Here is a 26,467-nt window from a genome sequence, read left to right as displayed (position 1 = left end):
AACAGCAGCAACAGAGATCAAAGGGAGCTATGAAACATATATTCAAAATGCTGTGGGAGGTAATATTTAAGCTAACAAATGAGACATGAGCTGGGGTTACCTAAGGAAAGAGCATTCCAAGCAAAGGTGTGTAGGACCTAGGTGGTGGAAAAATGGTGGCAAATTAAAAAAACTAGAAATCCTGTCTGGAGCAGAGTGAGGGAGAGAGTATGAGTTGAGGCTGAAGAAGATAAGTGCAGAATGCTGGGAGGATGATGTATCGCCCTGCCAAGAAGCCATATGGAAGCTTATCTCACCCTGGCCTGCCATGGCAGCCTTGTGGCGAAGAGCAGAGGCTGCACAGCCAGGAAGACCTGTTGTTTCCAGCCCTGCCGCAAACCAGGGGCAGCACGATACAACGGAAACGTGACGCTGAAGTGACATAATAATATGAGGTTCTTAGAATAAAGACTGAACATCACTGAATAGATAGGCTATTTTATGACTGCTCTCACTGTTATAATGTTAACCTATTTCAGTCTCCTCACCAAAAGAATGGGATGAAATAGGACTATTGCAAAGATTCACTGTATGGCATAAAATTAAAAAGGCTGTCTACAATAATGGCAGCTACTTCTCAAAAAAACACTGAATATAACTCACAGCAACTTTTACTATTCTCATACTAGGAATGTTCCTGAAATACTACTATTCTGAATTTTTATGTCTAACCTTTCCAGTCACCCTAAAAACATACTATCTTGGTGGTGATGAAAAGATTTGTGTGCCACTTTCCATCTGTACCAGGTACCATACCACTAACCTTCAGTGAGATGTTGTGCTTTCATAGACTCCAGTGTCATCTAACTTTAGAGTGTAGGTGGAGGATTCCTGCGGAAGACTTCAAAGATCACACCCACCATAGCTTAGACTAATGGTCAGATGCAATCCAGCCACCCAGAAAACAGCATCTTCATGCTTCAGAACTATCAATGGTTTACCTTCCTTGCCCTGCGGAATTTGACCAAATAATTCTCTGCACAAGTCTATTTAGCACTCTCCTTTCTAGAGAAACACTGCTTAGTGCCACTCCTGGGCTATGGGCCCAGCCATAGCCTCAGGTCCAGCCAGGAAGCCAAGTTCTCACTTGTCCATAGATAGCTGGGACACACATTGTCCACCTCCTCCTTACTGTTGATTCTGGCAGCCTGACTTCATTACTTGTTTCCTGATTCCATTTGTACTTTATCTTCTAAATTAGAACCTCCTGATTCTTGCCTTGGATTTCCTTTAATTATGATTCTGAGTCCCCTAATTAGCATTGCATTCCATCAAGTCCAGCTTTACCATAGTACCCTCCTACCCCAGGCCCCCCTAGTAATATTATTATTGAGAAAGATGTGAGGATGTCTTAGAGATTGGTGGAAAGTAATAAGCATTCAGTTCAATCCATGTTATTTATTTAGTGTCTGCTGTGTTCTAAATGCTTAGTGCTGGGAATGCAATGTTAATAGGACACAAAGCCTGCTCTTAAAGAGTTTATCTCAGGAGTTGCCAAACTTTTTTTATAAAGGCCAGGTAGAAAATAATTCAGGCTTTGTGGGCTACATATGGCCTGTGTTGCACATTCTTCTTTGTTTTTCCCCAACTTAAAAAATATAATCACCATTCTTAGCTTGTGTACCAAGGGCATGTGCTATATGCTGTGCTAGTGCATGTGTGCTAAGTCGCTTCAGTCATGTTTGACTCTGTGACCATGTGGACCATAGCCCGCCAGGCTCCTCTGTCCATGGGATTCTCCAGGCAAGAATACTGGAGTGGGTTGCCATTTCTCCCTCCAGGGGATCTTCCCGACCCAGGGATTGAACGTATATCTCTTGCACTGACAGGCGGATTCTTTACGAGGCGGATTCTAGTGTAGTGCTATCTGAGAAGCTCAGTCACATCCAATTTTCCCGACAAGAGTACTGAAGTGGGTTGCCATGCCCTCCTCCAAGGGATCTTCCCGACCCAGGGATTGAACCCACATCTCCTGTGTCTCCTGCATTGCAGATGGATTCTTTACCTGCTGAGCCACAGGGGAAGCCTGGACCAAGGGCATACCCTTGGTCTGTAACTTGTAGGTAATTGGCAATAAGGTGTGATAAATTCTTTCACAAAGGTAAGGACAGTGGCTAAGCAATTTCATAGGATCATATAACCCAAGCCTAGGGGATGAAACAAGGTCTAAAAAAATGATACCTAGTTTGTATATTGACAAATTAAGGTATAAAATTGGGGCAGATTTCAGTCCATTCAAAGGCAGAAGCATGAGTAAATGTCTTAAGATAAAAAAGGGTCTGGCCCATTCTGAAACTTCAGGTTGTTCAGTGTGGCTAAAACGTAAAATGTCGGGATTTAAGTAGAAGAGACTTCTATTTATAGAAGGGCTTCCCTTGTGGCTCAGCTGGTAAAGAATCCGCCTGCAATGCGAGCGGATTGACCTGGGTTCAATCCCTGGGTTGGGAAGATCCCCTGGAGAAGGGAAAGGCTACCCATTCAGTATTCTGGCTTGGAGAACTCCATGGACTATATAGTCCATGGGGTTGCAAAGAGTCGGACACGACTGAGCAACTTTCACAAATAGAAGAGACAAAACAGAAGAGTTAACCAAAGGCCAGATGCCAAGTAAAGGAAGGTGTAAACAATGATTTTAACTTCAAGGTAATAGATGTAATTACATTACCAACCCCTACCCTTCCAGAGTCTGTGAGGAAAATGAGGGCCTCAGGAGAAAGCTAGATTTCAGTTGCCCTTAATAGGCAGAAATGGAATTTATAGAAACAAAAAACCTCAAACCAAAAGAAAACCTAAAACTCAGGAGTTCAGTGGTAATTATGATAGAACAAAGGTGCCATAGTCTTTGGTGATAATAACAGACCTGGAGGCTGAGGAAAGAGTGAGTGGTGGTCAGTGTGGGGAGTTTGATGAAGCTTGTAGGAGACCTGCACCCTTGTTACTGCTGGGCACTTGTTAGCAAAGGGGCTCTGCAGAGAGGGAATGGGGTCTGAAGGAATAAATGGGCTCCAAGATTTCATGTGGAATACATGATGTAGTAAATACTCTTTGGCCTTTTACATTTAAAATGCATGGAAACAGAGTCTGCTGTTTAATTATTGATCCATTTTTCAAGTATTTAACATCTTTTTCACTAGAGAATAACATTTATTCATCTAAATCACTTTGACATATTAAGGTACATAATTAAAATGCATTAATTAAATTATGGGTGGTCTTAAGAATTCAAATGCCTTTTTTAGAAATGGAGAGTTGAAATTAATTAATTTGTTACTGTTCTAGGACCTTACTAACTTAACCAGGCTACGTCACTTAAAGGATTTATGTCTGAATGATCCTCAGTATAAAACCAATCCAGTTTGTCTGCTGTGTAATTATTCCACACACGTGTTATATCATTTGCCTTGCCTTCAAAGACTTGATACGATTGATGTGTCACCAAAGCAGATCAAGGAACTGGCAGATGTAAGTGTATCCCAATCAGGTATCTGTGACTTAAGTTTAATTAACTGCTTCTTTCTGGCTATGTCAACATGTGGTAGGTAGTATTATTTTGTCAGTGTTGTTACCAATTCTACTTCTGCCCAGTGAGCTGGATATTTCACATAAATGCATATAAATAATAATAATATTAGTACTAGAACCTCAATTTTGATGACAGTACTGGAAGGTAAAATAGTAGAAAAACATTTATAACTTATATAAAGCTTAAAGAAGAAAATCTGAAAAATTATCATCAGTGCTAAGAATATACGAAAATTAATAAAACCTAAACAAAGTAGAAATGAAACAAGTAACTTCCTCTCATTTGAGATATTATATATCAAAATTAGAAAATACCCATGGTTGACAGTAGTATGCCAGGATTAGGTAGATTTTAATCTAATTAAAGATGGTTTGGGGTTCTCTGTAAGTATAAGTGGATCTATCCACACTGCCAAAATCTTGAAGATGTCCAAAATCTTGAAGATGACCAAAATCTTGAAGAGAGCTTTTCCTGGGCTGTCACTGATGGTGAATCTCCCAGTAAAGGGGCTACTTTGACATGGTACTAAAGGCTTTGTAATTTGAGAATAGAGTTCATAGGAATTTACCATGTTTATTAATATTCTTTCCACATTATATTTCTACTTCTGCTTCCAATCCATTGAGTCCCATTTGTTCATTTAGTTAACCATTCAATAAACAGTTTATGAGTATCTAGAATGTGCCAAGCATGTGGATGCCCCCACATAAAGCCCTTCCATCCTTTCCTTGTGGTTCATCCATTATCTCAACATAGATGAAGAATGTCTTTACCCATTTATCTTGTTTCTCTTCTCTTGTTAGCCTGAGGATTTATTCTCAAGTTCCCTTCTTTCCTCTCTTCTTTTCAAAACTGAGATTATCTTCTCTCCCATCCCAGTCTAAGAAGTGAGCTGTCTTGTAATATTGAGCAAAGGGCTAGAGAGTTATTGTCTACTAGCAGAGGTTCAGAGTCTTTGGAGGGTCAGGTAGGAATGTCTTCTCTAACAGTGTTAAGTCAAAAATAATCACAAAACTTTGCAGTGACAACCATATTTTTGAAATTTCCATTATCATCTCTGTGTTTTTTAATCACACACTTTCTAAAAGGTGAGCAGGGTGAATGTGCTTCACTAAACTACTTGTCTGATTAATTTATCTAACAAATATTGAATGCCTATTAGACATTGAGACACAGTTCAAGGCACTAGGAATAAAATGACCAAAATAGATAAAACCCCTGCTTACATATGGAGTTTACATTCTAGTGAGAGAAGACAGATAATAAAGACTAAATGAGCAAAAAACTAGTATGTCAGATGGTGATAAATGCTATGGAGAACAGGGTGAAGGAAACAAGATTGTTGGTAGGCACAGCGGAAGGGCTGTTGGCTCTTTTATATAGAATTGTTGGGAAGTGATTTATTTAGGCAACATTTGAGGAGAGAACTGAGGAAGTAAGGGGGCAAGCTCTTCAGGGATCAGCAAGAACAAAGACCTTAAGGCAGGAGCATGCCTCTCATATTTTAAGAACAACAAGGAGGCTAGTCTGACTGGAGCTGAGTAAATAAAGAGGAGAGAAAGATGAATACAGGAGTGGCGGGGGCGGTAGGGGGGAAACCATGTGAGACTGAAGAATGGTGTAAGAACTTTGGCTTTTACTTTAAGTGATATGAGGCCACTGGAAAATTTTGGGAGGAGATGAAACGAGATGCCTTATGTTTTAAAGTGTTAGTCACTCAGTCATGTCCGACTCTGTGACCTCATGGACTATAGCCCGTCATGAAATTCTCCAGGCAAGAATACTGGAGTGGGTAGCCATTCCTTTCTCCAGGGGATCATCCCAACCCAGGGATCAAACCCTGGTCTCCCACACTACAGACAGATTCTTTACTGCCTGAGTCACCAGAGATGCAAAGGGATCTTTTTTTGAATAATGAATTAAGAATAGAGGATTCGAGGGAAAAGGTGAAAGCAGAGAGACCAGTTAGGTTCCAGAAACTTGGATGGAAGTTGGATGGAGATGTTGATGATTTGTACAGGACACTATAGAGAAGGTAGTAAAAAGTAATCAAATAGTGGTAGTAGTTAGAAGGTGGAACCCATCTGGATTTGCTGATAGATTGAATTTGAAGTGTAGGAGAAGAAAGTAGAGAATAATTCCAAACAACTGGCCCAAGCAACTGAAGGGAAAGGAGCTGCTATTTGATGAGATGAGGAAGAGTATGGGAAGAGTACATTTAGAAGGAAGAATCACAGTTTAATTTTAAGCACAGAAGGCTTGAATAATCTTTTGAACATCTGAGATAGATATGAGTCTATTTAAGAGAGTTGCCCAGGTTGAAGCTATAAATGTGAGAATTGAGAACAGAAGGATATTACCAAGCTGAGGACCGGATGAATCACCGAGGGCATGGTGTGGATGGGGAAGTGTGTCACTTGGGTAGGTAGGTCCTGACTTTACTTGCTACTTCTAGGCAAAAAAAAAAAAAAAAAGAAAAGCACCATTTGCCATTTCCTTAGTTAATGATTTTTTTTTCCTCAGTGGCACCCAAGAAACAAGCTCTTCTTGGTCAGGAATTTTTATCTGCTAATCATCACGCAAAACAGCTTTCCCCACTCTTAAACTCTCCAATTTTATGAATGCCTTATTTTTTGCACAAGAATTTAATGATTTCAGTTTCAGAATTTCATAGTATGTGTGGGAAAGGGAATTATTTTGCTTTTTCAGCATGCATATATTTGTTTCCATTCCATCTTTTATGCCAAATAATTCTGTCGGGATCTTGACTATCCACTCTCTACTAAATAAATCAAATAATAGTATACAGCCTTCCAACTTATCTGAGGTACAGATTTCCTGATAAAAGGAAATCTCTTCATTATTTCAGGTAAACAGTTAAAACCAGGTCATATTATGTTAATAATATGACCTGATTTGTTTATTTTCTTCTCATCTAGTTCTTTTTACTAGTATAACTCATAAGCACCATTTACTTTGTGTATTTCTTTTTTGTATTCTTTTTTTTTCTTTTTTAATTTATTTTTTAACTGAAGGATAATTGCTTTATGGAATTTTGTTGTTTTTTGTCAAACCTCAACATGAATAAGTCATAGGTATATATATATATCCCTTCCTTTTTGAACCTCCCTCCCATCTCCCTCTCCATCCCACCCCTCTAGGTTGATACAGAGCCCCTGTTAGAGTTTCCTGAGCCATATAGAAAATTCCCATTGGCTATCTATTTTACATATGGTAATGTAAGTTTCCATGTTACTCTTTCCGTTCATCTCACCCTCTCCTCCCCTCTTCCCCATGTCCATAAGTCTATTCTCTATGTCTGTTTGTCCACTGCTAAATAAGTTCTTCAGTACTATTCTTCTAGATTCCGTATATATGTGTTAGAATACTATATTTATCTTTCTTTTTCTGACTCACTTCACTCTGTATAATAGGTTCTATGTTCATCCACCTCATCAGAACTGACTCAAATGTGTTCCTTTTTATGGCTGAGTAATATTCCATTGTGTTTATGTACCACAACTTCTTCATCCATTCATCTGTCGATAGACGTCTACGATGATTTCATGTTCTAGCTATTGTAAATAGTGCTGCAGTGAACAATGGGATACATGTGTCTTTTTCAATTTTGGTTTCCTCAGGGTATATGCCTAGGAGTGGGATTGCTGAGTCATATGGTGGTTTTATTCCTAGTTTTTTAAGGAATCTGTCTTCCATAGTGGCTCTATCAGTTTACATTCCCACAAACAGAGCAAGAGAGTTCCCTTTTCTCCACACCCTCTTCAGCATTTATTGTTTGTAGACTTTTTGATGATGGCCATTCTGACTAGTTTGAGGTGATATCTCATTGTAGTTTTGAATTGCATTTCTCTGAAAATGAGCGATGTTGAGCATCTTTTCATGTGTTTGTTAGCCATCTGTATGTCTTCTTTGGAGAAATGTCTGTTTATGTCTTTTTCCCACTTTTTGATTGGTTTGTTTGTTTTTCTGGTATTGAGTTGTATGAGCTGCTTGTATATTTTGGAAATTGATCCTTTGTCAGTTGTTTTATTTGCTGTCATTTTCTCCTATTCTGAGGGTTGTTTTGCTTATTTCCTTTGCTGTGCAAAAGCTTTTATGTTTAATCAGGTCCCACTTATTTACTTTTGTTTTTATTTCCATTATTCTAGGAGGTGGGTCATAGAGGATCTTGCTTTGATTTAGGTCACTGAGTGTTCTGCCTGTGTTTTCCTGAGTTTTATAGTTTCTGGCCTTACATTTAGGTCATTAATCCATTTTGAGTTTATCTTTGTGTATGGTGTTAGGAAGTGTTCTAATTTCATTCTTTTACATGTAGCTGTCCAGTTTTCCCAGCACCATTTATCGAAGAGGCTGTCTTTGCTCCATTGTATGTTCTTGTCTCCTTTGTCAAAAACAAGGTACCCATCAGTGCATGGGTTTATTTCTGGGCTATCTATCTTGTTCCACTGGTCTATATTTCTGTTTTTGTGCCAGTACCATACTGTCTTGATGACTGTAGCTTTATAGTATAATCTGAAGTCAGGAAGGTAGATTCCTCTAGCTTCATTCTGCTTTCTTCAGACTTCTTTGGCTATTTGGGGTCTTTATTGTTTCCATATGAATTTTGAAATTTTTGTTGCAGTTCTGTGAAAAGTGCTGTTGGTAATTTGATAGGCATTGCATTGAATCTGTAGATTGCATTTGGTAGTATAGTCATTTTCACAATATTGATTCTTCCTACCCAGGAACATGGAATATCCCTACATCTTTGATTTCTTTCATCAGTGTCTTACAATTTTCTGTGTTCACTTGTTTTCTCTCCTTAGGTAAATTTATTCCTAGATATTTAATTCTTTTTCTTGCAGTGGTGAATGGGATTGATTCCTTAATTTCTCTTTCTGATTTTTCATTGTTAGTATATAGAAATGCAAGTGATTTCTGTGTATTGATTTTGTATCCTGCAACTTTGCTAAATTCACTGATTAGCTCTAGTAATTTTCTGATGCTATCTTTAGGGTTTTCTGTGTACAGTATCATGTCATCTGCAAGTAGTGAGAACTTTACTTCTTCTTTTCTGATCTGGATTCCTTTTATTTCTTTTTCTTCTCTGATTGCCGTAGCAAGGACTTCCCGAACTATGTTGAATAATAATGGTGAAAGTGGACACCCTTATCTTGTTCCTGATCTTAGGGGGAATGCTTTCAGTTTTTCACCATTGAGAATAATGTTTGCTGCTGGCTTATCATATATGGCCTTTACTATGTTGAGGTAGGTTTCTTCTATGCACATTTTCTGAAGAGTTTTAATCATAAATGGGTGCTGAATTTTGTCAAAGGCTCTTTCTGCATCTATTGAGATGATCATATGGTTTTTATCTTTCAATTTGTTAATATGGTGTATCACATTGATTTGCATATATTGAAGAATCCTTGCATCCCTGGAATAAACCCAACTTGATCATGGCAAATAGATAGGGGAACAGTGGAAACAGTGGCTGACTTTGTTTTTCTGGGCTCCAGAATCACTGCAGATGGTGATTGCAGCCATGAAATTAAAAGATGCTTACTCCTTGGAAGGAAAGTTATGACCAACCTAGACAGCATATTAAAAAGCAGAGACATGACTTTGCCAACAAAGGTCCGTCTAGTCAAGGCTACTGTTTTTCCAGTGGTCATGTATGGATGTAAGAGTTGGACTATAAAGAAAGCTACGCACCAAAAAATTGATGCTTTTGAACTGTGGTGTTGGAGAAGACTCTTGAGAGTCCCTTGGACTGCGAGGAGATCCAACCAGTCCATCCTAAAGGAGATCAGTCCTGGGTGTTCATTGGAAGGGCTGATGTTGAAGCTGAAACTCCAATACTTTGGACACCTGATGTGTAGATTTGAAAAGACCCTGATGCTGGGAAAGACTGAGGGCAGGAGGAGAAGGGGATGACAGAGGATGAGATGGTTGGATGGCATCACCCACCCAATGGACATGGGTTTGGGTGGACTATGGGAGTTGGTGATGGACAGGGAGGCCTGGCGTGCTGTGGTTCATGGGGTCACAAAGAGTTGGACACGACTGAGCGACTGAACTGAACTGATCATGGTGTATGAGCTTTTTGATGTGTTGTTGAATTCTGCTTGCTAAGATTTTGTTGAGGATTTTTGCAACTGTTTTTATCACTGATATTGGCCTGTAGTTTTCTTTTTTTGTGTTGTCTTTGTCTGGTTTTGGTATCAGGGTAATGATGGCCTCGTAGAATTAGTTTGGAAGTGTTCCTTCCTCTGCAGTTTTTTTTGAAAAATTTTGAAAGAGTTTTACCTTGTGGTTCAACTGGTAAAGAACCCACCTGCAATGCGGGAGACTTGGGTTCGATCCCTGGATTGGGAAGGTCCCCTGAAGAAGGGAAAGGCTACCCACCTCAGTATTTTGGCCTAGACAATTCCATGGACGTCCATGGGGTCACAAAGAGTTGGACACGATAATAGGTGGTATTAACTTTGGGCTTCCCTTGTGGCTCAGCTAGTAAAGAATCTGCCTGCAATCTGGGAGATCTGGGTTTGATCCCTGGGTTGGAAAGATCCCCTGGAGAAGGGAAAGGCTACCCACTCCAGTATTCTGGCCTGGAGAATTCCATGGACTGTATAGTCCATGGGGTTGCAAAGAGTCAGACACAACTGAGCAACTTTCACTTTAGAAGGATAAGCATTAGCTCTTCTCTAAATGTTTGATAGAGTTCTCCTGTGAAGCCATCTGGTCCTGGGCTTTTGTGTTTTGGGAGACTTTTGATCACAGCTTCAATTTCAGTGCTTGTAATTGGGTTGTTCATAATTTCTGTTTCTTCCTGGTTCACTCTTGGAAGACTGAACTTTTCTAAGAATCTGTCCATTTCTTCCAGGTTATCCATTTTATTGCCATATAATTGTTCATAATAGTCTCTTATAATCCTTTGTATTTCTGCATTGTCTGTTGTAACCTCTCCTTTTTCTTTTCTAATTTCATTGATTTGATTCTTCTCTCTTTTTTTCTTGATGAGTCTGGCTAAAGGTTTGTCAATTTTGTTTATCTTCTCAAAGAACCAGCTTTTAGTTTTATTAATCTTTACTATTGTTTCTTTCATTTCTTTTTCATTTATTTCTGCTCAGATCTTTATGTTGTTTCCTCCTACTAATTTTTTTTTTGCTTCTTTTTCCAGTTGTTTTAGGTGTAAAGTTAGATTGTCTATTCGATGTTTTTCTTGTTTCTTGAGGTATTGCTATAAACTTCCCTCTTAGAACTGCTTTTGCTGCATCCCATAGGTTTTGACCTGTCTCTTGAGAAATCTGTATGCAGATCAGGAAGCAACAGTTAGAACTGGACATAGAACAACATACTGATTCCAAGTTGGGAAAGGAGTATGTCAAGGCTGTATATTGTCACCCTGCTTATTTAACTTATATGCAGAGTACATCATGAGAAACGCTGGGCTGGATGAAGCATAAGCTGGAATCAAGATTGCTGGGAGAAATATCAATAACCTCAGATATGCAGATGACACCACCCTTATGGCAGAAAGAGAAGAAGAACTAAAAGCCTCTTGATGAAAGTGATAGAGGAGAGTAAAAAAGTAGGCCTAAAACTCAACATTCAGAAAACTAAGATCATGGCATCTGGTCCCATAACTTCATGGGAAATAGATGGGGAAACAGTGGAAACAGTGGCTGACTTTATTTTTTGGAGCCCAAAAATTATTTCAGATGGTGACTGAAGCCATGAAATTAAAATAACTTTTCTTCCAAGGAGCAAACATATGACCAACCTAGACAACATATTAAAAAGCAGAGATACTACTTTGCCAACAAAGGTCCATCTAGTCAAACTATGGTTTTTCCACTTGTCATGTATGGATGTGAGAATTAGACTATAAAGAGAGCTGAATGCTGAGAAGAATTGATGCTTTTGAACTGTGGTGTTGGAGAAGACTCTTGAGAGTCCCTTGGACTGCAAGGAGATCCAACCAGTCCATTCTAAAGGAAATCAGTCCTAAATATTCATTGGAAGGACTGATGTTGAAGCTGAAACTTCTGTACTTTGGCCACTTGTTGCAAAGAACTGACTCACTAGAAAAGATCCTGATGCCAGTAAAGATTGAAGGCGGGAGGAGAAGGGAATGAAAGAGGCTGAGATGGTTGATTAGCATCACTGACCCGATGGGCATGAGTTTGAGTAAACTCTGGGAGTTGGTGATGAACAGGGCGGCCTGGCGTGATGCAGTACAAAGAGTTGGACATGACTGAGTGACTGAACTGAACTGAACTGATAGGTTTTGAATTGTTGTCTTTTCATTGTCATTTGTTTCTAGAAATTCTTTGATTTCCCTTTTGATTTCTTCAGTAACCTGTTGGTTATTTAGAAACATGTTGTTTAATCTCCATGTGTTTGTGTTTCTTACAGTTTTTTTCTTGTAATTGATATCTAGTCTCATAGCGTTGTGGTCAGAGAAGATGCTTGATATGATTTCAGTTTTCTTGAATTTACTGAGGTTTGATTTGTGACCCAAGATGTGGTCTATCCTGGAGAATGTTCCATGTGCACTTGAGAAGAAGGTGTATTCTTCTGCATTTGGATGGAATGTCTTGAAGATATCAGTGAGATCCATTTCATGTAATGTATCATTTAAGACTTGTGTTTCCTTACTAATTTTCTGTTTTGGTGATCTGTCCATTGGTGTGAGTGGGGTGTTAAAGTCTCCTACTATTATTGTGTTACTGTCAATTTCTCCTTTATGTCTGTTAGTGTTTGTCTTATGTCTTGAGGTACTCCTATGTTGGGTGCATAGATATTTACAATTATGTCTTCCTCTTGGATTGATTCATTATCATTATGTAGTGTCCTTCCTTATCTCTTATAATCTTCTTTATTTTAAGGTCTTATTTTGTCTGATATGAGGACTGCTACTCCAGCTTTCTTTTGCTTCCCATATGCATGGAATATATTTTCCATCCTCTCACTTTCAGTCTATATGTGTCTTTAGGTCTGAAGTGGGTTTCTTTTAGACAGCATATATATGGGTCTTGTTATTGTATCCATTCAGCCAGTCTGTGTCTTTTGGTTGGAGCATTTAACTCATTAACATTTAAAGTAACTATTGATATAAATGTTCCTATTGCCATTTTCTTAATTGTTTGGGGTTGATTTTGTAGATCTTTTTTCTTCTCTTGTATTTCTTAACTATATAAGTCCCTTTAACATTTGTTGTAAAGCTGGTTTGGTGGTACTGACTTCTCTTAACTTTTGCTTGTCTGAAAAGCAAAAGCTTTTTATTTCCCCATCAATTTTGAATGAGATCCTTGCCAGGTACAGTAATCTTGGTTGTAGATTGTTCCCTTTCAGTAATTTGAATACATCCTGCCATTCCCTTCTGGCCTGCAGAGTTTCTGCTGAAAGATCAGCTGTTAAGCATATGCGGTTTCCCTTGTATGTTACTTGTTGCTTTTCCCTTGCTGCTTTTAATATTCTTTCTTTGTGTTTAGTCTTTGTTGGTTTGATTAGTATGTTTCTTGGCATGTTTCTCCTTGGCTTTATCCTGTATGGGATTCTTTGTGCCTCTTGGACTTGATTGGCCATTTCCTTTTCCATGTTGGGGAAATTTTCAACTATAATCTCTTCAAAAATTTTCTTATACCCTTTCTTTCTCTCTTCTTCTTCTGGGACCCCTATAATTTGCATGTTGATGTGTTTATATTGTCCCAGAAATCTCTGAGACTATCCTCAATTCTTTTCATTCTTCTTACTTTCTTCTGCTCTTCAGAAGTTATTTCCATCATTTTATCTTCCAGCTCAGTGATTCATTCTTCTGCTTCAGATATTCTGCTATTGATTCCTTCTAGGGTATTTTTAATTTCAGTAATTGTGTTGTCTCTGTATGTTTATTCTTTAATTCTTCTAGGTCTTTGTTAATTGATTCCTGCATTTTCTCCATTCTATTTTCAAGGTTTTTGATCATCTTTACTATCATTATTCTGAGTTCTTTTTCAGGTAGTTTGCCTATTTCCTTTTCATTTATTTGGACTTCTGTGTTTCTAGTTTGTTCCTTGATTTGTATAGTTTTTCTCTGCCTTTTCATTTTTTTTTTTTTAACATATTGTGTTTGAGGTCTCCTTTTCCCAGACTTCAAGGTTGAATTCTTTTTTCCTTTTGGTTTCTGCCCTTCTAAGGTTGGCCCAGTGGTTTGTGTAAGCTTCATATAGGGTGAGATTTGTGCTGAGTTTTTGTTTGTTTGTTTGTTTTTCCTCTTATGGGCAAGGCTGACTCAGGTGGTAATCCTGTCTGCTGATGATTCAGTTCAGTTCAGTTCAGTTGCTCAGTCATGTCAGGCTCTTTGTGACCCCAGGACTGCAGCACGCAAGGCTTCCCTGTCCATCATCAACTCCTGGAGCTTACTCAAACTCATATCCATCAAGTCAGTGATGCCATCCAACCATCTTATCCTGTCTGCCCCTTCTCCTCCTGCCTTCAATCTTTCCCAGCATCAGGGTCTTTTCTAGTGAGTCAGTTCTTTGCATCAGGTGGCCAAAGTATTGAAGTTTCAGCTTCAGCATCAGTCCTTCCAATGAATATTTAGGACTGATTTCCTTTAGGATGGACTGGCTGGATCTCCTTGCTGTCCAAGGGACTCTCAAGAGTCTTCTCCAACCCACAGTTCAAAACCATCAATTCTTCAGTGCTCAGCTTTCTTTATAGTCCAACTCTTACATCCGTACATGACTACTGGTAAAATGCTGATGATTGCGTTTGTATTTTTGTTTTGTTTGTTGTTTAGATGAGGTGTCCTGCACAGGGTGCTACTGGTGGTTGGGTGATGCCAGGTCTTGTATTCAAGTGGTTTCCTTTGTGTGAGTTCTCACTATTTGATACTCCCTAGGGTTAGTTCCACTAGCAAAGTAATGCTCAAAATTCTCCAAGCCAGGCTTCAACAGTACATGAACTATGAACTTCCAGATTCAAGCTGGATTTAGAAAAGGCAGAGGAACCAGAAATCAAATTGCCAACATCCATTGGATCATCAAAAAAGCAAGAGAGTTCCAGAAAATCATCTACTTCTGCTTTATTGACTATGCCAAATCCTTCGACTGTGTGGATCACAACAAACTGTGGAAAATTCTGGACATGAAACAACAGACTGGTTCCAAATAGGGAAAGGAGTACGTCAAGGCTGTATATTGTCACCCTGCTTATTTAACTTATGTGCAGAGTACCTCATGAGAAATGCTGGACTGGATGAAGCACAAGCTGGAATCAAGATTGCCTGGAGAAACATCAATAGCCTCAGATATGTAGATGGCACCACCCTTATGGCAGAAAGCGGAGAAGCACTAAAGAGCCCCTTGATGAAAGGGAAAGAGGAGAGTGAAAAAAGTAGGCTTAAAACTCACCATTCAGAAAACTAAGATCATGGCATTTGGTCCCATCACTTCATGGCAAATAGATGGGGAAACAATGGAAAGAGTGACAGACTATTTTTTGGGAGCTCCAGAATCACTGCAGATGGTGACTGCAGCCATGAAATTAAAAGATGCTTGCTCCTTGGAAGAAAAGTTTTGACTAACCTAGACAGCATATTAAAAAGCAGAGACATTACTTTGGCAACAAAAGTCCATCTAGTGAAAGCTTTGCTATTTCCAGTAGTCACGTATGGATGTAAGAGTTGGACTATAAAGAAAGCTGAGTGCTGAAGGATTGATGCTTTTGAAGTGTGGTGTTGGAGAAGACTCTTGAGAGTCCCTTGGACAGCAAGGAGATCTAACCAGTCCATCCTAAAAGAAATCAGTCCTGAATATTCATTGGAAGGACTGATGCTGAAGCTGAAACTTCAGTACTTTGGCCACCTGATGGGAAGAGCTGACTCATTTGAAAAGACCCTGATGCTGGTAAAGATTGAAGGCAGGAGGAGAAGAGACGACAGAGGATGAGATGGTTGGATGGCATCACCGACTCAATGGACATGAGTTTGAGTAAACTCCAGGAGCTGGTGATGGACAGGGAAGCCTGGCCTGCTGCAGTCCATGGAGTCACAAAGAGTTGAACACAACTGAGTGACTGAACTGAACTGAACTGAGGGTTAGTTCTCTGGTAGTCTAGGATCTTGGAGTCAGTGCTCCCACTCCAAAGGCTCAGGGCTTGATCTATATCCTCCCACTATACTGTAAATCCTGTGCAGTACTGGGAACATGTCTGGTTCATCACTATGATGTCTTCATCAAATGTGATATAACTCCCAGTGGCTCAGCTCGTAAAGAATCCACCACACCCACATCAAGAAATCCAAACAGGCAGAAGCTCAAGGTCAAGGAAACTCCCAGGTGCCATGGAAAGAACAGGAGTTTCTGAGGCAGGCTGGCCACCATTCTCTTAAGAAACCTGAAGTGCTTTCCAAGACTTCTCAAGTCTCCACTTCCCAGTCCATAAAATGGGGAGAAGCTAGTCGTGTCTGCAAAGCTCCTAGTGTCTGGTGTATTTCTTTTTTTTTTTTTTTTTCTGGTGTATTTCTTAATGGTGGATTTAATCAGTTTATTATGATAAGCATTAATAACTACATGAGTCATTGATATTAAGAAATTCAAGATAACTGAATTAGATTGACAGTTTAATAACTTGCTCAATCTAAAACAAATTCATTTAGAGCATCATTTTACAAATTTGAAAAAGAAAACATGAAATGCTATTTCTTAACCATGATTTTTAAAAATGAATAATGTTACCTTTGCTTTTATTCTCTTAAATTTATTTTTTTCAATTAATCAAATAGGAATAATACATTAGCTTTAATAGTACTGCTGCATTACCTAAATGGTACTATTTTTAAATTGAACTCTATCTATATTCTCTCTATGTTGTCATCCTGAAAGTAAATGTAAATATGCCCCACACTTAAAATATTACCCACAGAGAAAATCTTTGAAATTTTATATTTTGCTTATTAAATTTGAGTAGAGAATTCTGTATAACCATTATCATTTCAACTAATATTAATAGTAACTGAGCATGTAAAACTTTATTATATAAACACACCACACTCATATAATACCACTAATAATTACCTATAATGTTTTTTGTTTCAACTAATCTTTTGGGTTTTTTTTCACTTTTAGACCACAGCAATGAAAAAAATAATGTATTACAATATGCGTATAAAAACTGTTCAGAGGCATCTTAATGAAGATCTTGAAAAACTGAATGATCGAAAATGTAAATTACAGAAGTTGCCAGAAGAACGAATAAAATTATTCAACTTTTTGAAAAAAAATGTAAGATAATATTGTAAAATTTCAGTAGCCATGTCTTAAGAAAACTGGCAGATGGCATTATCTTTTAAATTTTTTATGTATATATAGAATTATACATATACATTAGTACCGAGTTTCAAGTAAGTTTGCCCTGAAAATGTTTTGATTCTAGGTATTTAACTCAGCTTCATTCTGTGCTTAGAAGTCTGCAATTTAAAAAGGGTATAGGCTTATTAATTTACAAAATTTTATTTATTTATTTTTTAATTTATTTTTTTTTTGGTCATACATTGATATGAATCAGCCATAGATTTACACGTATTCCCCATCCCGATCCCCCCTCCCACCTCCCTCTCCTAAAAATGCTGGGTAATTCAATATGATTCACTGAGTTATAGAGATCTGTGAGACTTGTTTCACTGCATTTTTATTAGATACCTGCAGGCTTTGCTCAAAATTCATGTTTTGTCTAAAGAGCTAAAATATTCCTTTACTAACACTATTAAGGTATACAACGTGGTGGGAACTTTATAACAAGCTATACTTTAGTAGTTATATGTTCCTTTTTTATTTAGAATAAATTGAATTTCCTTTATTAAAAGTAGACTCTGAAAAATGAAGAATTACCTCAAAACAGAATTTTGTATGTATAAGAATTTATTGTATTTAAAAAGTATAGGAAAATAATGGTTTATTTAAAAAATAGTGTTACAAAAATAGTCACACTACTTGGGAGCAGGAGAATTGAGTCCTTACTTTATACTTTACCAAAAGCTAATATAATGGGGAAAAAGAATTAAATGTAAAAATAAAATCATAAAAAGGCAGAGAATATATAGATTAATATATTTAACTGCTCTCAGTCTGCCAAATAAGAAAAATACTATAAACTCTAGATAAACACTAAAAAATCATGAAGAAAAGAATTAAGATTTGATTTTAAAAAGGTGCTTTTGTACTATAAAGAATCATTAATGAAAATAAATAATAGATGACAATCTGAAAATTTTTGTTTAGGATAAAGGTACTCATAAACAAAACAAAAAGGAAATATCCAGATAGAAAAATTGAACAAATTCCATGAACTTTCATTTTACAATAGAAGAAATAAAAACTGACTAATAAACATTTGAAAGAAGACCCCAGTCTGACTGTTAATTTCTGGGTATGAAATAAGACAACAAGCAACCATTTTCACCTATAAATTTGTCATAGCGTGCCTGGTGAAGATGCATGTGTGCATGCTCAGTCGCTTCTGACTCTTTGCTACCCCATGGACTGTAGCCCACTAGGTTCCTCTGTCTATGGGATTTTTTCAGGCAAGAATACTGGAATGGGTTGTCATTTCTTACTCCAGTAGACTGGAATGGATTGTCGTTTCCTACTCCAGGGGTTCTTCACAACCCAGGGACTGAACTCAAGTCTCCTGCATCTCCTGCATTGGCAGGCGGATTCTTACTCCTGAGCCACCTGGGAAGCCCACCCAGTGAAGATGGGTGTGACTGTTACTCCACTGATGAGGGTGTAATTGGGTCACATGTATTACTAACAGTCTAAAAATGCTCCTAGCCTTTGACCTAGTAAATCTACTACTAGATTCGGATAAATACTTACATATGAGTATTCATCACTGTGCTATTAATAATAATAAAAACTGGAAACTACCTAAATGTTTAAATTTAAAAAGAGAGGAAGAATTATTCATTCTTAAGATAGAATGGTATGTAGCCATTAAAAACCAAGTTTTTAAATATATTTAATACTGTTTCTGAAATGAACAAGTTTAAATTCAATTATAGTCAAAAAAATATTCTTCAAGTTAAAACATTAACATCATCTAAATTATTTATTTGAATAAAAAGTCACAGGAGAACCAGTATATGGAAATCACTCTTTGATCTGCCATTTTCATGTGCAAACGGGTATATTAATATGTGAAAAATAATAGCTATAGGTTATGTAAACTACAGACAGTTTTATAAAATATGCTTCCTTAGTTTTTCAACAACTATATATAGCCATTACAGAGAAGGGAGTAGAGAAACAACAAATTAGTCTATTTGTATACACCTCTCTGTGTACAGTGCAATTTATCTTGAAATCCATCCTACAAGACTGGACTTAGGGTAAGGCAAATGGGGCACTCATTCTGGGCTCAAAATTTAAGGGAAGGTCCAAAACCTCCATAATAAAGATAAATCTTATACTTTAATATAATACATTTAAAAAATACCAATGAATGCAAAAAAGTCCTTTATGGACCAAAAAAATCCCAAATATCAATAGTTATGTTGATAACTATTGTGCAGAGTCATATAGGAGACTGAGGCAAAGAGAAAAATGTGCACTGCTATACCCATGCTTTTTTGTATTTTCTGTTAATTTTTCCCAGAATGCCAAAGTAGTTGAAAAAGTGAAAAGTAGGAGTGGTAAAAGTCACATTATTTCTAGTTTAGATATTTTCTTCGTATCAAAACCAGCATTTCTTATCATTTTACTTTAATGGAAGCTAACTCATCAATAATATTTTAAAATTTACTTCTTTGCTTTTCTTATTTTCAATTGAGAGGACTGCTATGTTTGAAGTAGTTAATATTGTCTTTCATTTGGGCAAGAGAAACTGGGTGACTGAACTTGAACTAAAGTTATAATCATGTGTTTGCCATGGTTTTATGAAGTTTGACTTACTTGTATCTAGGTTTCTACTTTACTAATTTAAGTTAACTAAATATTTAATAGATTACACTAAATGATTTTGCTCTCTGGCACATTGATTTCAACAGCTGGAACGGGAACTGACTGAACTCAAAGGATCTGGCAAAGCACACAATGATAGATCCAGTAACAATAAAGTACCTGAGCTTGAAAAATCAAAAATCTGTGAAACTGTCTCAGAAGAACCAAGTCTTCAACAGAAGATAGTGATCAAACTAAATGCCTTGAATGAAAGGGTAACATTCTGGAACAAAAAACTAGATGAGTATGTTTAATGAATTATCTAGTTGTTCAAATTTGAAACATGAAGATAAAGTTCTAGGTCATTAGTTGAGCCCAATTCTCTCCTTCAGGAATGGAAAGAATTACAGTATGAAGTACAACACAAAATGTGTTTCCAGCCCAGTTCTTAGGAGAGATGGGCATCTCTGGTTCGAAGCTAAATTTAGTTTTTTACAGAGGCAAAACTTTACTAGAAACAGTGCATTTCCTTTGAGTGGCTTCTTGTCACACCGTTACTCTAGTATCTGCAAACTGAAAACATTAGTTTTTTTTAACATGAGCTGCTACTGGTGCAGAAACTCACAACATAGATGAGACTGGGCAAAGCACATATAAAAGTTGTCTGGAAATATGTAGAAACAAACTCAGGTTGAGTATCAACTAGAAACAGAAATCAAGAAGACTTAGTAAGTCTGTGAGTTTCCTTTTACTTAAGAGGGCAGTAAGTGAATAAGTTAGTTTGCCCTGTAATAATACTAACAAAATAATAACTAATACTTACTGAGTTCTTCCTCAGTGCCAAATTCTTTTCTAAGAGCTTTACATATATTTTGCATATAATCCTCAAAAAGGCCTATTCAGGTATAAGTACTATCAATAATGTTATTTTCTGAGAAATTGCAGTAAAAAAATGTTGTGCTTTGTCTAAAATCTGAGAATCATAAATGGTAAAGCCAGGAGTCTTCTAACCTTCACTTATTCTGAGGTTAACAAAATTTGAGGTGATTGTAATTGCCAAAAATAGAATGTCTTTTACTTGGTTTAACTGTTAACACCAAGCTCTGTTTATCCACTGATGAAAGCCTTATATTTTGACATCAACTTAGAAGACGCTATCATGAATTTTAGTGTTGTGATTTTTAGATAATTTTAATGTTTATTTTTTCTTAAATAGAATTGAAGCAATTTATCGTATTGAAGTAAAACGAAAGAAGAAAAGTCATAGTTTATTAATCCCATTTTTGTTAATTGAATTGGAGACAGTGGGAAATATCCACTTTGAAGAAGGCACTCGATCTGATGACTGGTAAATCTTTTGAAATTTAGTTATAGCTTTAAAACTAATCTTAAGTGCTTAGGATCATAGACCAAAATATCAACTTATAAAAATCTTAAAATGTCCCATTTCAACACACTTTCCATATAGAGTATTCATCAACTGAAAATTGGCAGTTACTTACTTTCAGTTCAGTTCAGTTCAGTTCATTTCATTCGCTCAGTCACGTCCAACTCTTTGCGACCCCATGAATCGTAGCACGCCAAGCCTCCCTGTCCATCACAAACTCCCAGAGTTTACTCAAACTCATGCCCCTCGAGTCGGTGATGCCAACCAGCCATCTCATCCTCTGTCATCCCCTTCTCCTCCTGCCCTCAATCCCTCCCAGCATCAGGGTCTTTTCCAATGAGTCAGCTCTTCGCATCAGGTGGCCAAAGTACTGAAGTTTCAGCTTCAGCATCAGTCCTTCCAATGAACACCCAGGACTTATCTCCTTCAGGATGGACTGGTTGGATCTCCTTGCAGTCCAAGGGACCCTCAAGAGTCTTCTCCAACATCATAGTTCAAAAGCATCAATTTTTCGGCGCTCAGCTTTCTTCACAGTCCAACTCTCACATCCATACATGACCACTGGAAAAACCATAGCCTTGACCAGACGGACCTTTGTTGGCAAAGTAATGTCTGCTTTTTAATATGTTATCTAGGTTAGTCATAACTTTCCTTCCAATGAGTAAGCATCTTTTAATTTCATGACTGCAGTCACCATCTGCAGTGATTTTGGAGCCCAAAAAAATAAAGTCTGACACTGTTTCCACTGTCTCCCCATCTATTTCCCATGAGGTGATGGGACCAGATGCCATGATCTTAGTTTTCTAATGTTAACCTTTAAGCCAACTTTTTCACTCTCCTCTTTCACTTTCATCAAGAGGCTTTTTAGTTCCTCTTCACTTTCTGCCATAAGGGTGGTGTCATCTGCATATCTGAGGTTATTGATATTTCTCCCGGCAATCTTGATTCCAGCTTGTGCTTCTTCCAGCCCAGCATTTCTTATGATGTACTCTGCATGTAAGTTAAATAAGCAGGGTGACAATATACAGCCTTGACGTACTCCTTTTCCTATTTGGAACCAGTCTGTTGTTCCATGTCCAGTTCTAACTGTTGCTTCTTGACCTGCATACAGGTTTCTCAAGAGGCAGGTCAGGTGGTCTGGTATTTCCATCTCCTTCAGAATTTTCCACAGTTTATTGTTATCCACACAGTCGAAGGCTTTGGCGTAGTCAATGAAGCAGAAATAGATGTTTTTCTGGAACTCTCTTGCTTTTTCGATGATCCAGAGGATATTGGCAATTTGATCTCTGGTTCCTCTGCCTTTTCTAAAACCAGCTTGAACATCTGGAAGTTCACGGTTCACATATTGCTGAAACCTGGCTTGGAGAACTTTGAGCATTCCTTTACTAGCGTGTGAGATGAGTGCTGTCTTGCGGTAGTTTGAGCATTCTTTGGGATTGCCTTTCTTAGGGATTGGAATGAAAACGGACCTTTTCCAGTCCTGTGGCCACTGCTGAGTTTTCCAAATTTGCTGGCATATTGAGTGCAGCACTTTCACAGCATCATCTTTTAGGATTTGAAATAGCTCAACTGGAATTCCATCACCTCCACTAGCTTTGTTCGTATTGATGCTTTCTAAGGCCCATTTGACTTCACTTTCCAGGATGTCTGGCTCTAGGTGAGTGATCACACCATTGTGATTATCTGGGTCGTGAAGATCTTTTTTGTACAGTTCTTCTGTGTATTCTTGCCACTTCTTAATATCTTCTGCTTATGTTAGGTCCATACCATTTCTGTCCTTTATTGAGCCCATTTTTGCATGAAATGTTCCCTTGGTATCTCTAATTTTCTTGAAGAGATCTCTAGTCTTTCCCATTCTGTTGTTTTCTTCTATTTCTTTGCACTGATCGCTGAGGAAGGCTTTCTTATCTCTTGTGCTGTTCTTTGGAACTCTGCATTCAAATGGGAATATCTTTCCTTTTCTCCTTTACTTTTAGCTTCTCTTCATTTCACAGCTATTTGTAAGGCCTCCTCAGACAACCATTTTGCCTTTCTGCATTTCTTTTCCATGGGATGGTCTTGATCCCTGTCTCCTGTACAATGTCACGAACCTCTGTCCACAGTTCATCAGGCACTCTGTCTATCAGATCTAGTACCTTAAATCTATTTCTCACTTCCACTGTATATTCATAAGGGATTTGATTTAGGTCATACCTGAATGGTCCAGTGGTTATCCCTACTTTCTTCAGTTTAAGTCTGAATTTGGCAATAATGAGTTCATGATCTGAGCCACAGTCAGCTCCCGGTCTTGTTTTTGCTGACTGTATAAGTGAAGTTGCTCAGTCGTGTCCGACTCTTTGCGACGCTGTGGACTATAGCCTAACAGGCTCCTCCATCCATGGGATTCTCCAGGCAAGAATACTGGAGTGGGTTACCATTTCCTTCTCCAGGGGATCTTCCCAGCCGAGGGATCTAACCCGGGTCTCCCGCATTGGAGGCAGATGCTTTAACCTCTGAGCCACAAGGGAAGCCCTGCTGACTGTATAGAGCTTCCTCATCTTTGGCTGCAAAGAATATAATCAATCTGATTTCGGTGTTGACCATCTGGTGATGTCCATGTGTAGAGTCTTCTCTTGAGTTGTTGGAAGAGGGTGTTTGCTATGACCAGTGCGTTCTCTTGGCAAAACTCTATTAGCCTTTGCCCTGCTTCATTCCGTACTCCAAGGCCAAATTTGCCTATTACTCCAGGTGTTTCTTGACTTCCTACTTTTGCATTCCCGTCCCCTATAATGAAAAGGACATCTTTTGGGGGTCTTAGTTCTAAAAGGTCTTGTAGGTCTTCATAGAACCGTTCAACTTCAGCTTCTTCAGCGTTACTGGTTGGGGCATAGGCTTGGATTACTGTGATGTTGAATGGTTTGCCGTGGAAACGAACAATTTTCACCTATACATTTCTCTATTTACAAAATTGCCATGCACCAACGTGGAAACATCCTAATAGTAATTCTTTACTTTTTACTCAATTTCCCTTAGCCCAAGAGCAGAATATAATTTAGAAAAGTTTATGGTCAAGAATTCATTTTATGTATGCCTATACTGTTTATTTCTGGACTGAATATAGCCCTGGTTTCTGACTACTAGGTGAGAAGCTAGAGCAGAAAAGGAATGGCAAAGCAGGATTGGCAGCAGCAGGTTGCAAACACTGGAGGACGCTGCCTAGTGTATTTCCTGGCAGTCCACAATCAGAGTCCACAATCAAACTAGTTATCTAGAACTAGCTAGAGTCAGGGTGCACATAGACTTTATGCGTTTTAAAATAAGGCAGATACTTAAAAACTAGGAATTCAGGTGAAAAGTCCATCTGGACAAAAACAGAACAGCCACCCCAAAGAGAAGCCGGAAACAGGCATCTACACTTCAGAATCAAGGCCTAATGGTAGACACAAGGAAGTGGTTGTGTTGCTTCGGCTAGAGAGTGTGTGTATGTGTGTGTGTGTGTGCACAGTCACTCAGTCGGGTCCAACTCTTTGCAACCCCATGAACCGTAGTCCACCAGGTTTCTCTGTCCATGGCATTTCCCAGGCAAAAATACTGGAGTGGGTTGCCATTTCCTACTCCAGGGCATTTTCCTGATGCTGGGATTGAAACTGTGTCTCCTGCTGAGCCATTGGGGAAGCCCAACTAGTGGGTACAGCACTCAAAAATGATCCTAAAAAAGAGCCTTGGCACAAAAATGTCATAATTACAACTTTCACATTTCTGCAATCACTTTCTCAAAATCAAGAAGCCTATGAATGAGCTGAAGATTTCCCTCAAACTCTAGAAGCATATTGCAAACTTGGATTGTGGAGAGAAACCAGGAAACATTTAAAGCTACAGAATGGACTTGGTATTTCACCCCCGAGGATGGTTTTACTCACAGTCAGTGTTGAAACAAATACCGATTTTTGTGGACTAAAATGCAAAACTTCAGTAACTTTTAGAAAAGAAACATGTCTGAAAGTATCTGCCTGCAATGCAGGAGCTGCAGGTAGACACGGGTTTGATCCCTGGGTCGGAATGATCCCCTTGAAAAAAGCATGACAACGTGCTCCAGTATTCTTGCCTGGAGAATTTCATGGACAGAGGAGCCTGGCAGGCTACAGTCCATGGCTTTGCAAAGAGTTGGACACTACTGAAGTGACTTAGCACTGCAGCAAGCATGCACACACTTTAAGCAAAGCCCCTGATTCTATTAGATGAGGCTCTAACTCACTTCTGTGAGTAAAAGCTACTGAAGGTTCCTGGGGAACTTTGGTGGAAAAGTATAAGACACCCTGCCCACAGGAAAAGGAATATTTTTAAATATTTTCTTTTGTATCAGTACACCCATTTGCCCAGTGATTATCACTGTTTGTTTAACCACATAATTTGTTTTTTGTGTACAAACAGAAAAGGTGGGCTTCCCTGGTGGCTCAGATGGTAAAGAATCTGCCTACAATGCAGGAGACCTGGGTTGGATGCCTAGGTCGGGGAAGAGCCCCTGGAGAAGGGAAGGTAACCCACTCCAGTATTCTTACCTGGAGAACCCCATGGACAGAGGAGCCTGACGGGCTACAGTCCTTGGGTCGCAAAGAGTCGGTCAAGACTGAGCAACTATCACTTTCACTTTTCATATAAAAAGTGCCTTTTCATATAAAAGTTACTCATCCCACTTTCCATGTAAACAAGTAGAGGCCTTGATTTTTCCAGTATAAGAATTGGATGGTGTCTCTTGCAGGATGTGTGCATCATTCTTCAGTCAGTCATTTGTATTCACTCAACCTACATGAGTTGTTTTTTCGTTCTTTCTTTTTAACTTACCACAAAGTAAGCTCTTTACAAAACAAGTAGATTAGCTTTTACAAAAATATGTAAAAGCAAGATAACTAAAAAGCCATTTAGGTAACTGTTATCAGCCTGATAGTAATTTAGATAGCTTTGGTGGATTTTTAATAAGCATTAATAATTGTTTACTTGATTTTAATAAGAATAACCTGGATCCATTTTAAGGAGACCATCAGATATATGTTGGCAGCATTTCAAGGACTGTTGGTTACTTTTACCATACTACAAGCTTGACGACTACCTTAGCCCTGATCTTTTATGTATATTAAGAAACAACTGTTCAAATGCTTTAAATTACTCTATGTGGCACATAAGTAGTAACTTTATTTTAAACACTGATCATTAGTAATATTTTTAAAGCCAATGGTTTACCATTTAAATAAAAAGTACTGGAATAGAGCTAGAACTATAAATATAAAGTTTATATAAATATAAATATAAACTAGAAAATATAAAGTTTTATATCAAAAAAACCTTTCTTTATAGTACAAGAGCATTGCAGATTTCTAATTGTGTATCGCTGAATATTTCTTAGCTTCATTTCTTTTATAAAATTAAAGGGCTTTATTTTTCAGTTTAAAGAAGTCCCGACTTTACAGAGACTTGCCAGTTGAGTAGACTGTTGCCACTATAGCATTTTCATTACAGATCATATTATTTACCTATGCATTGCCAATTTAGTTATCTATTGACATCAGACAACATTTATCAAATGGGGACTCCAAAGCATCAAAGATACTATCC

At 38.0% G+C, this 26,467-nt stretch overlaps 1 protein-coding gene across 1 annotated transcript in view; it reads left to right on the top strand.

Moving 5' to 3' along the window:
* Window positions 1-26,467, top strand: part of LRRC9 (leucine rich repeat containing 9) — a 112,125-nt gene that overhangs the window by 12,782 nt on the left and 72,876 nt on the right. The window contains exons 7-10 of the mRNA XM_043920452.1: window positions 3,319-3,501; window positions 16,681-16,836; window positions 19,599-19,795; window positions 20,708-20,839. Coding sequence (XP_043776387.1) covers window positions 3,319-3,501; window positions 16,681-16,836; window positions 19,599-19,795; window positions 20,708-20,839 — 668 coding nt within the window. The remainder of the gene's footprint in view (window positions 1-3,318; window positions 3,502-16,680; window positions 16,837-19,598; window positions 19,796-20,707; window positions 20,840-26,467) is intronic.

The sequence above is a fragment of the Cervus elaphus genome, chromosome 12 (genome assembly GCF_910594005.1).
Source record: "Cervus elaphus chromosome 12, mCerEla1.1, whole genome shotgun sequence".
Taxonomy (NCBI): domain Eukaryota; kingdom Metazoa; phylum Chordata; class Mammalia; order Artiodactyla; family Cervidae; genus Cervus; species Cervus elaphus.
This window is presented reverse-complemented; position numbering and strand designations above follow the sequence as displayed.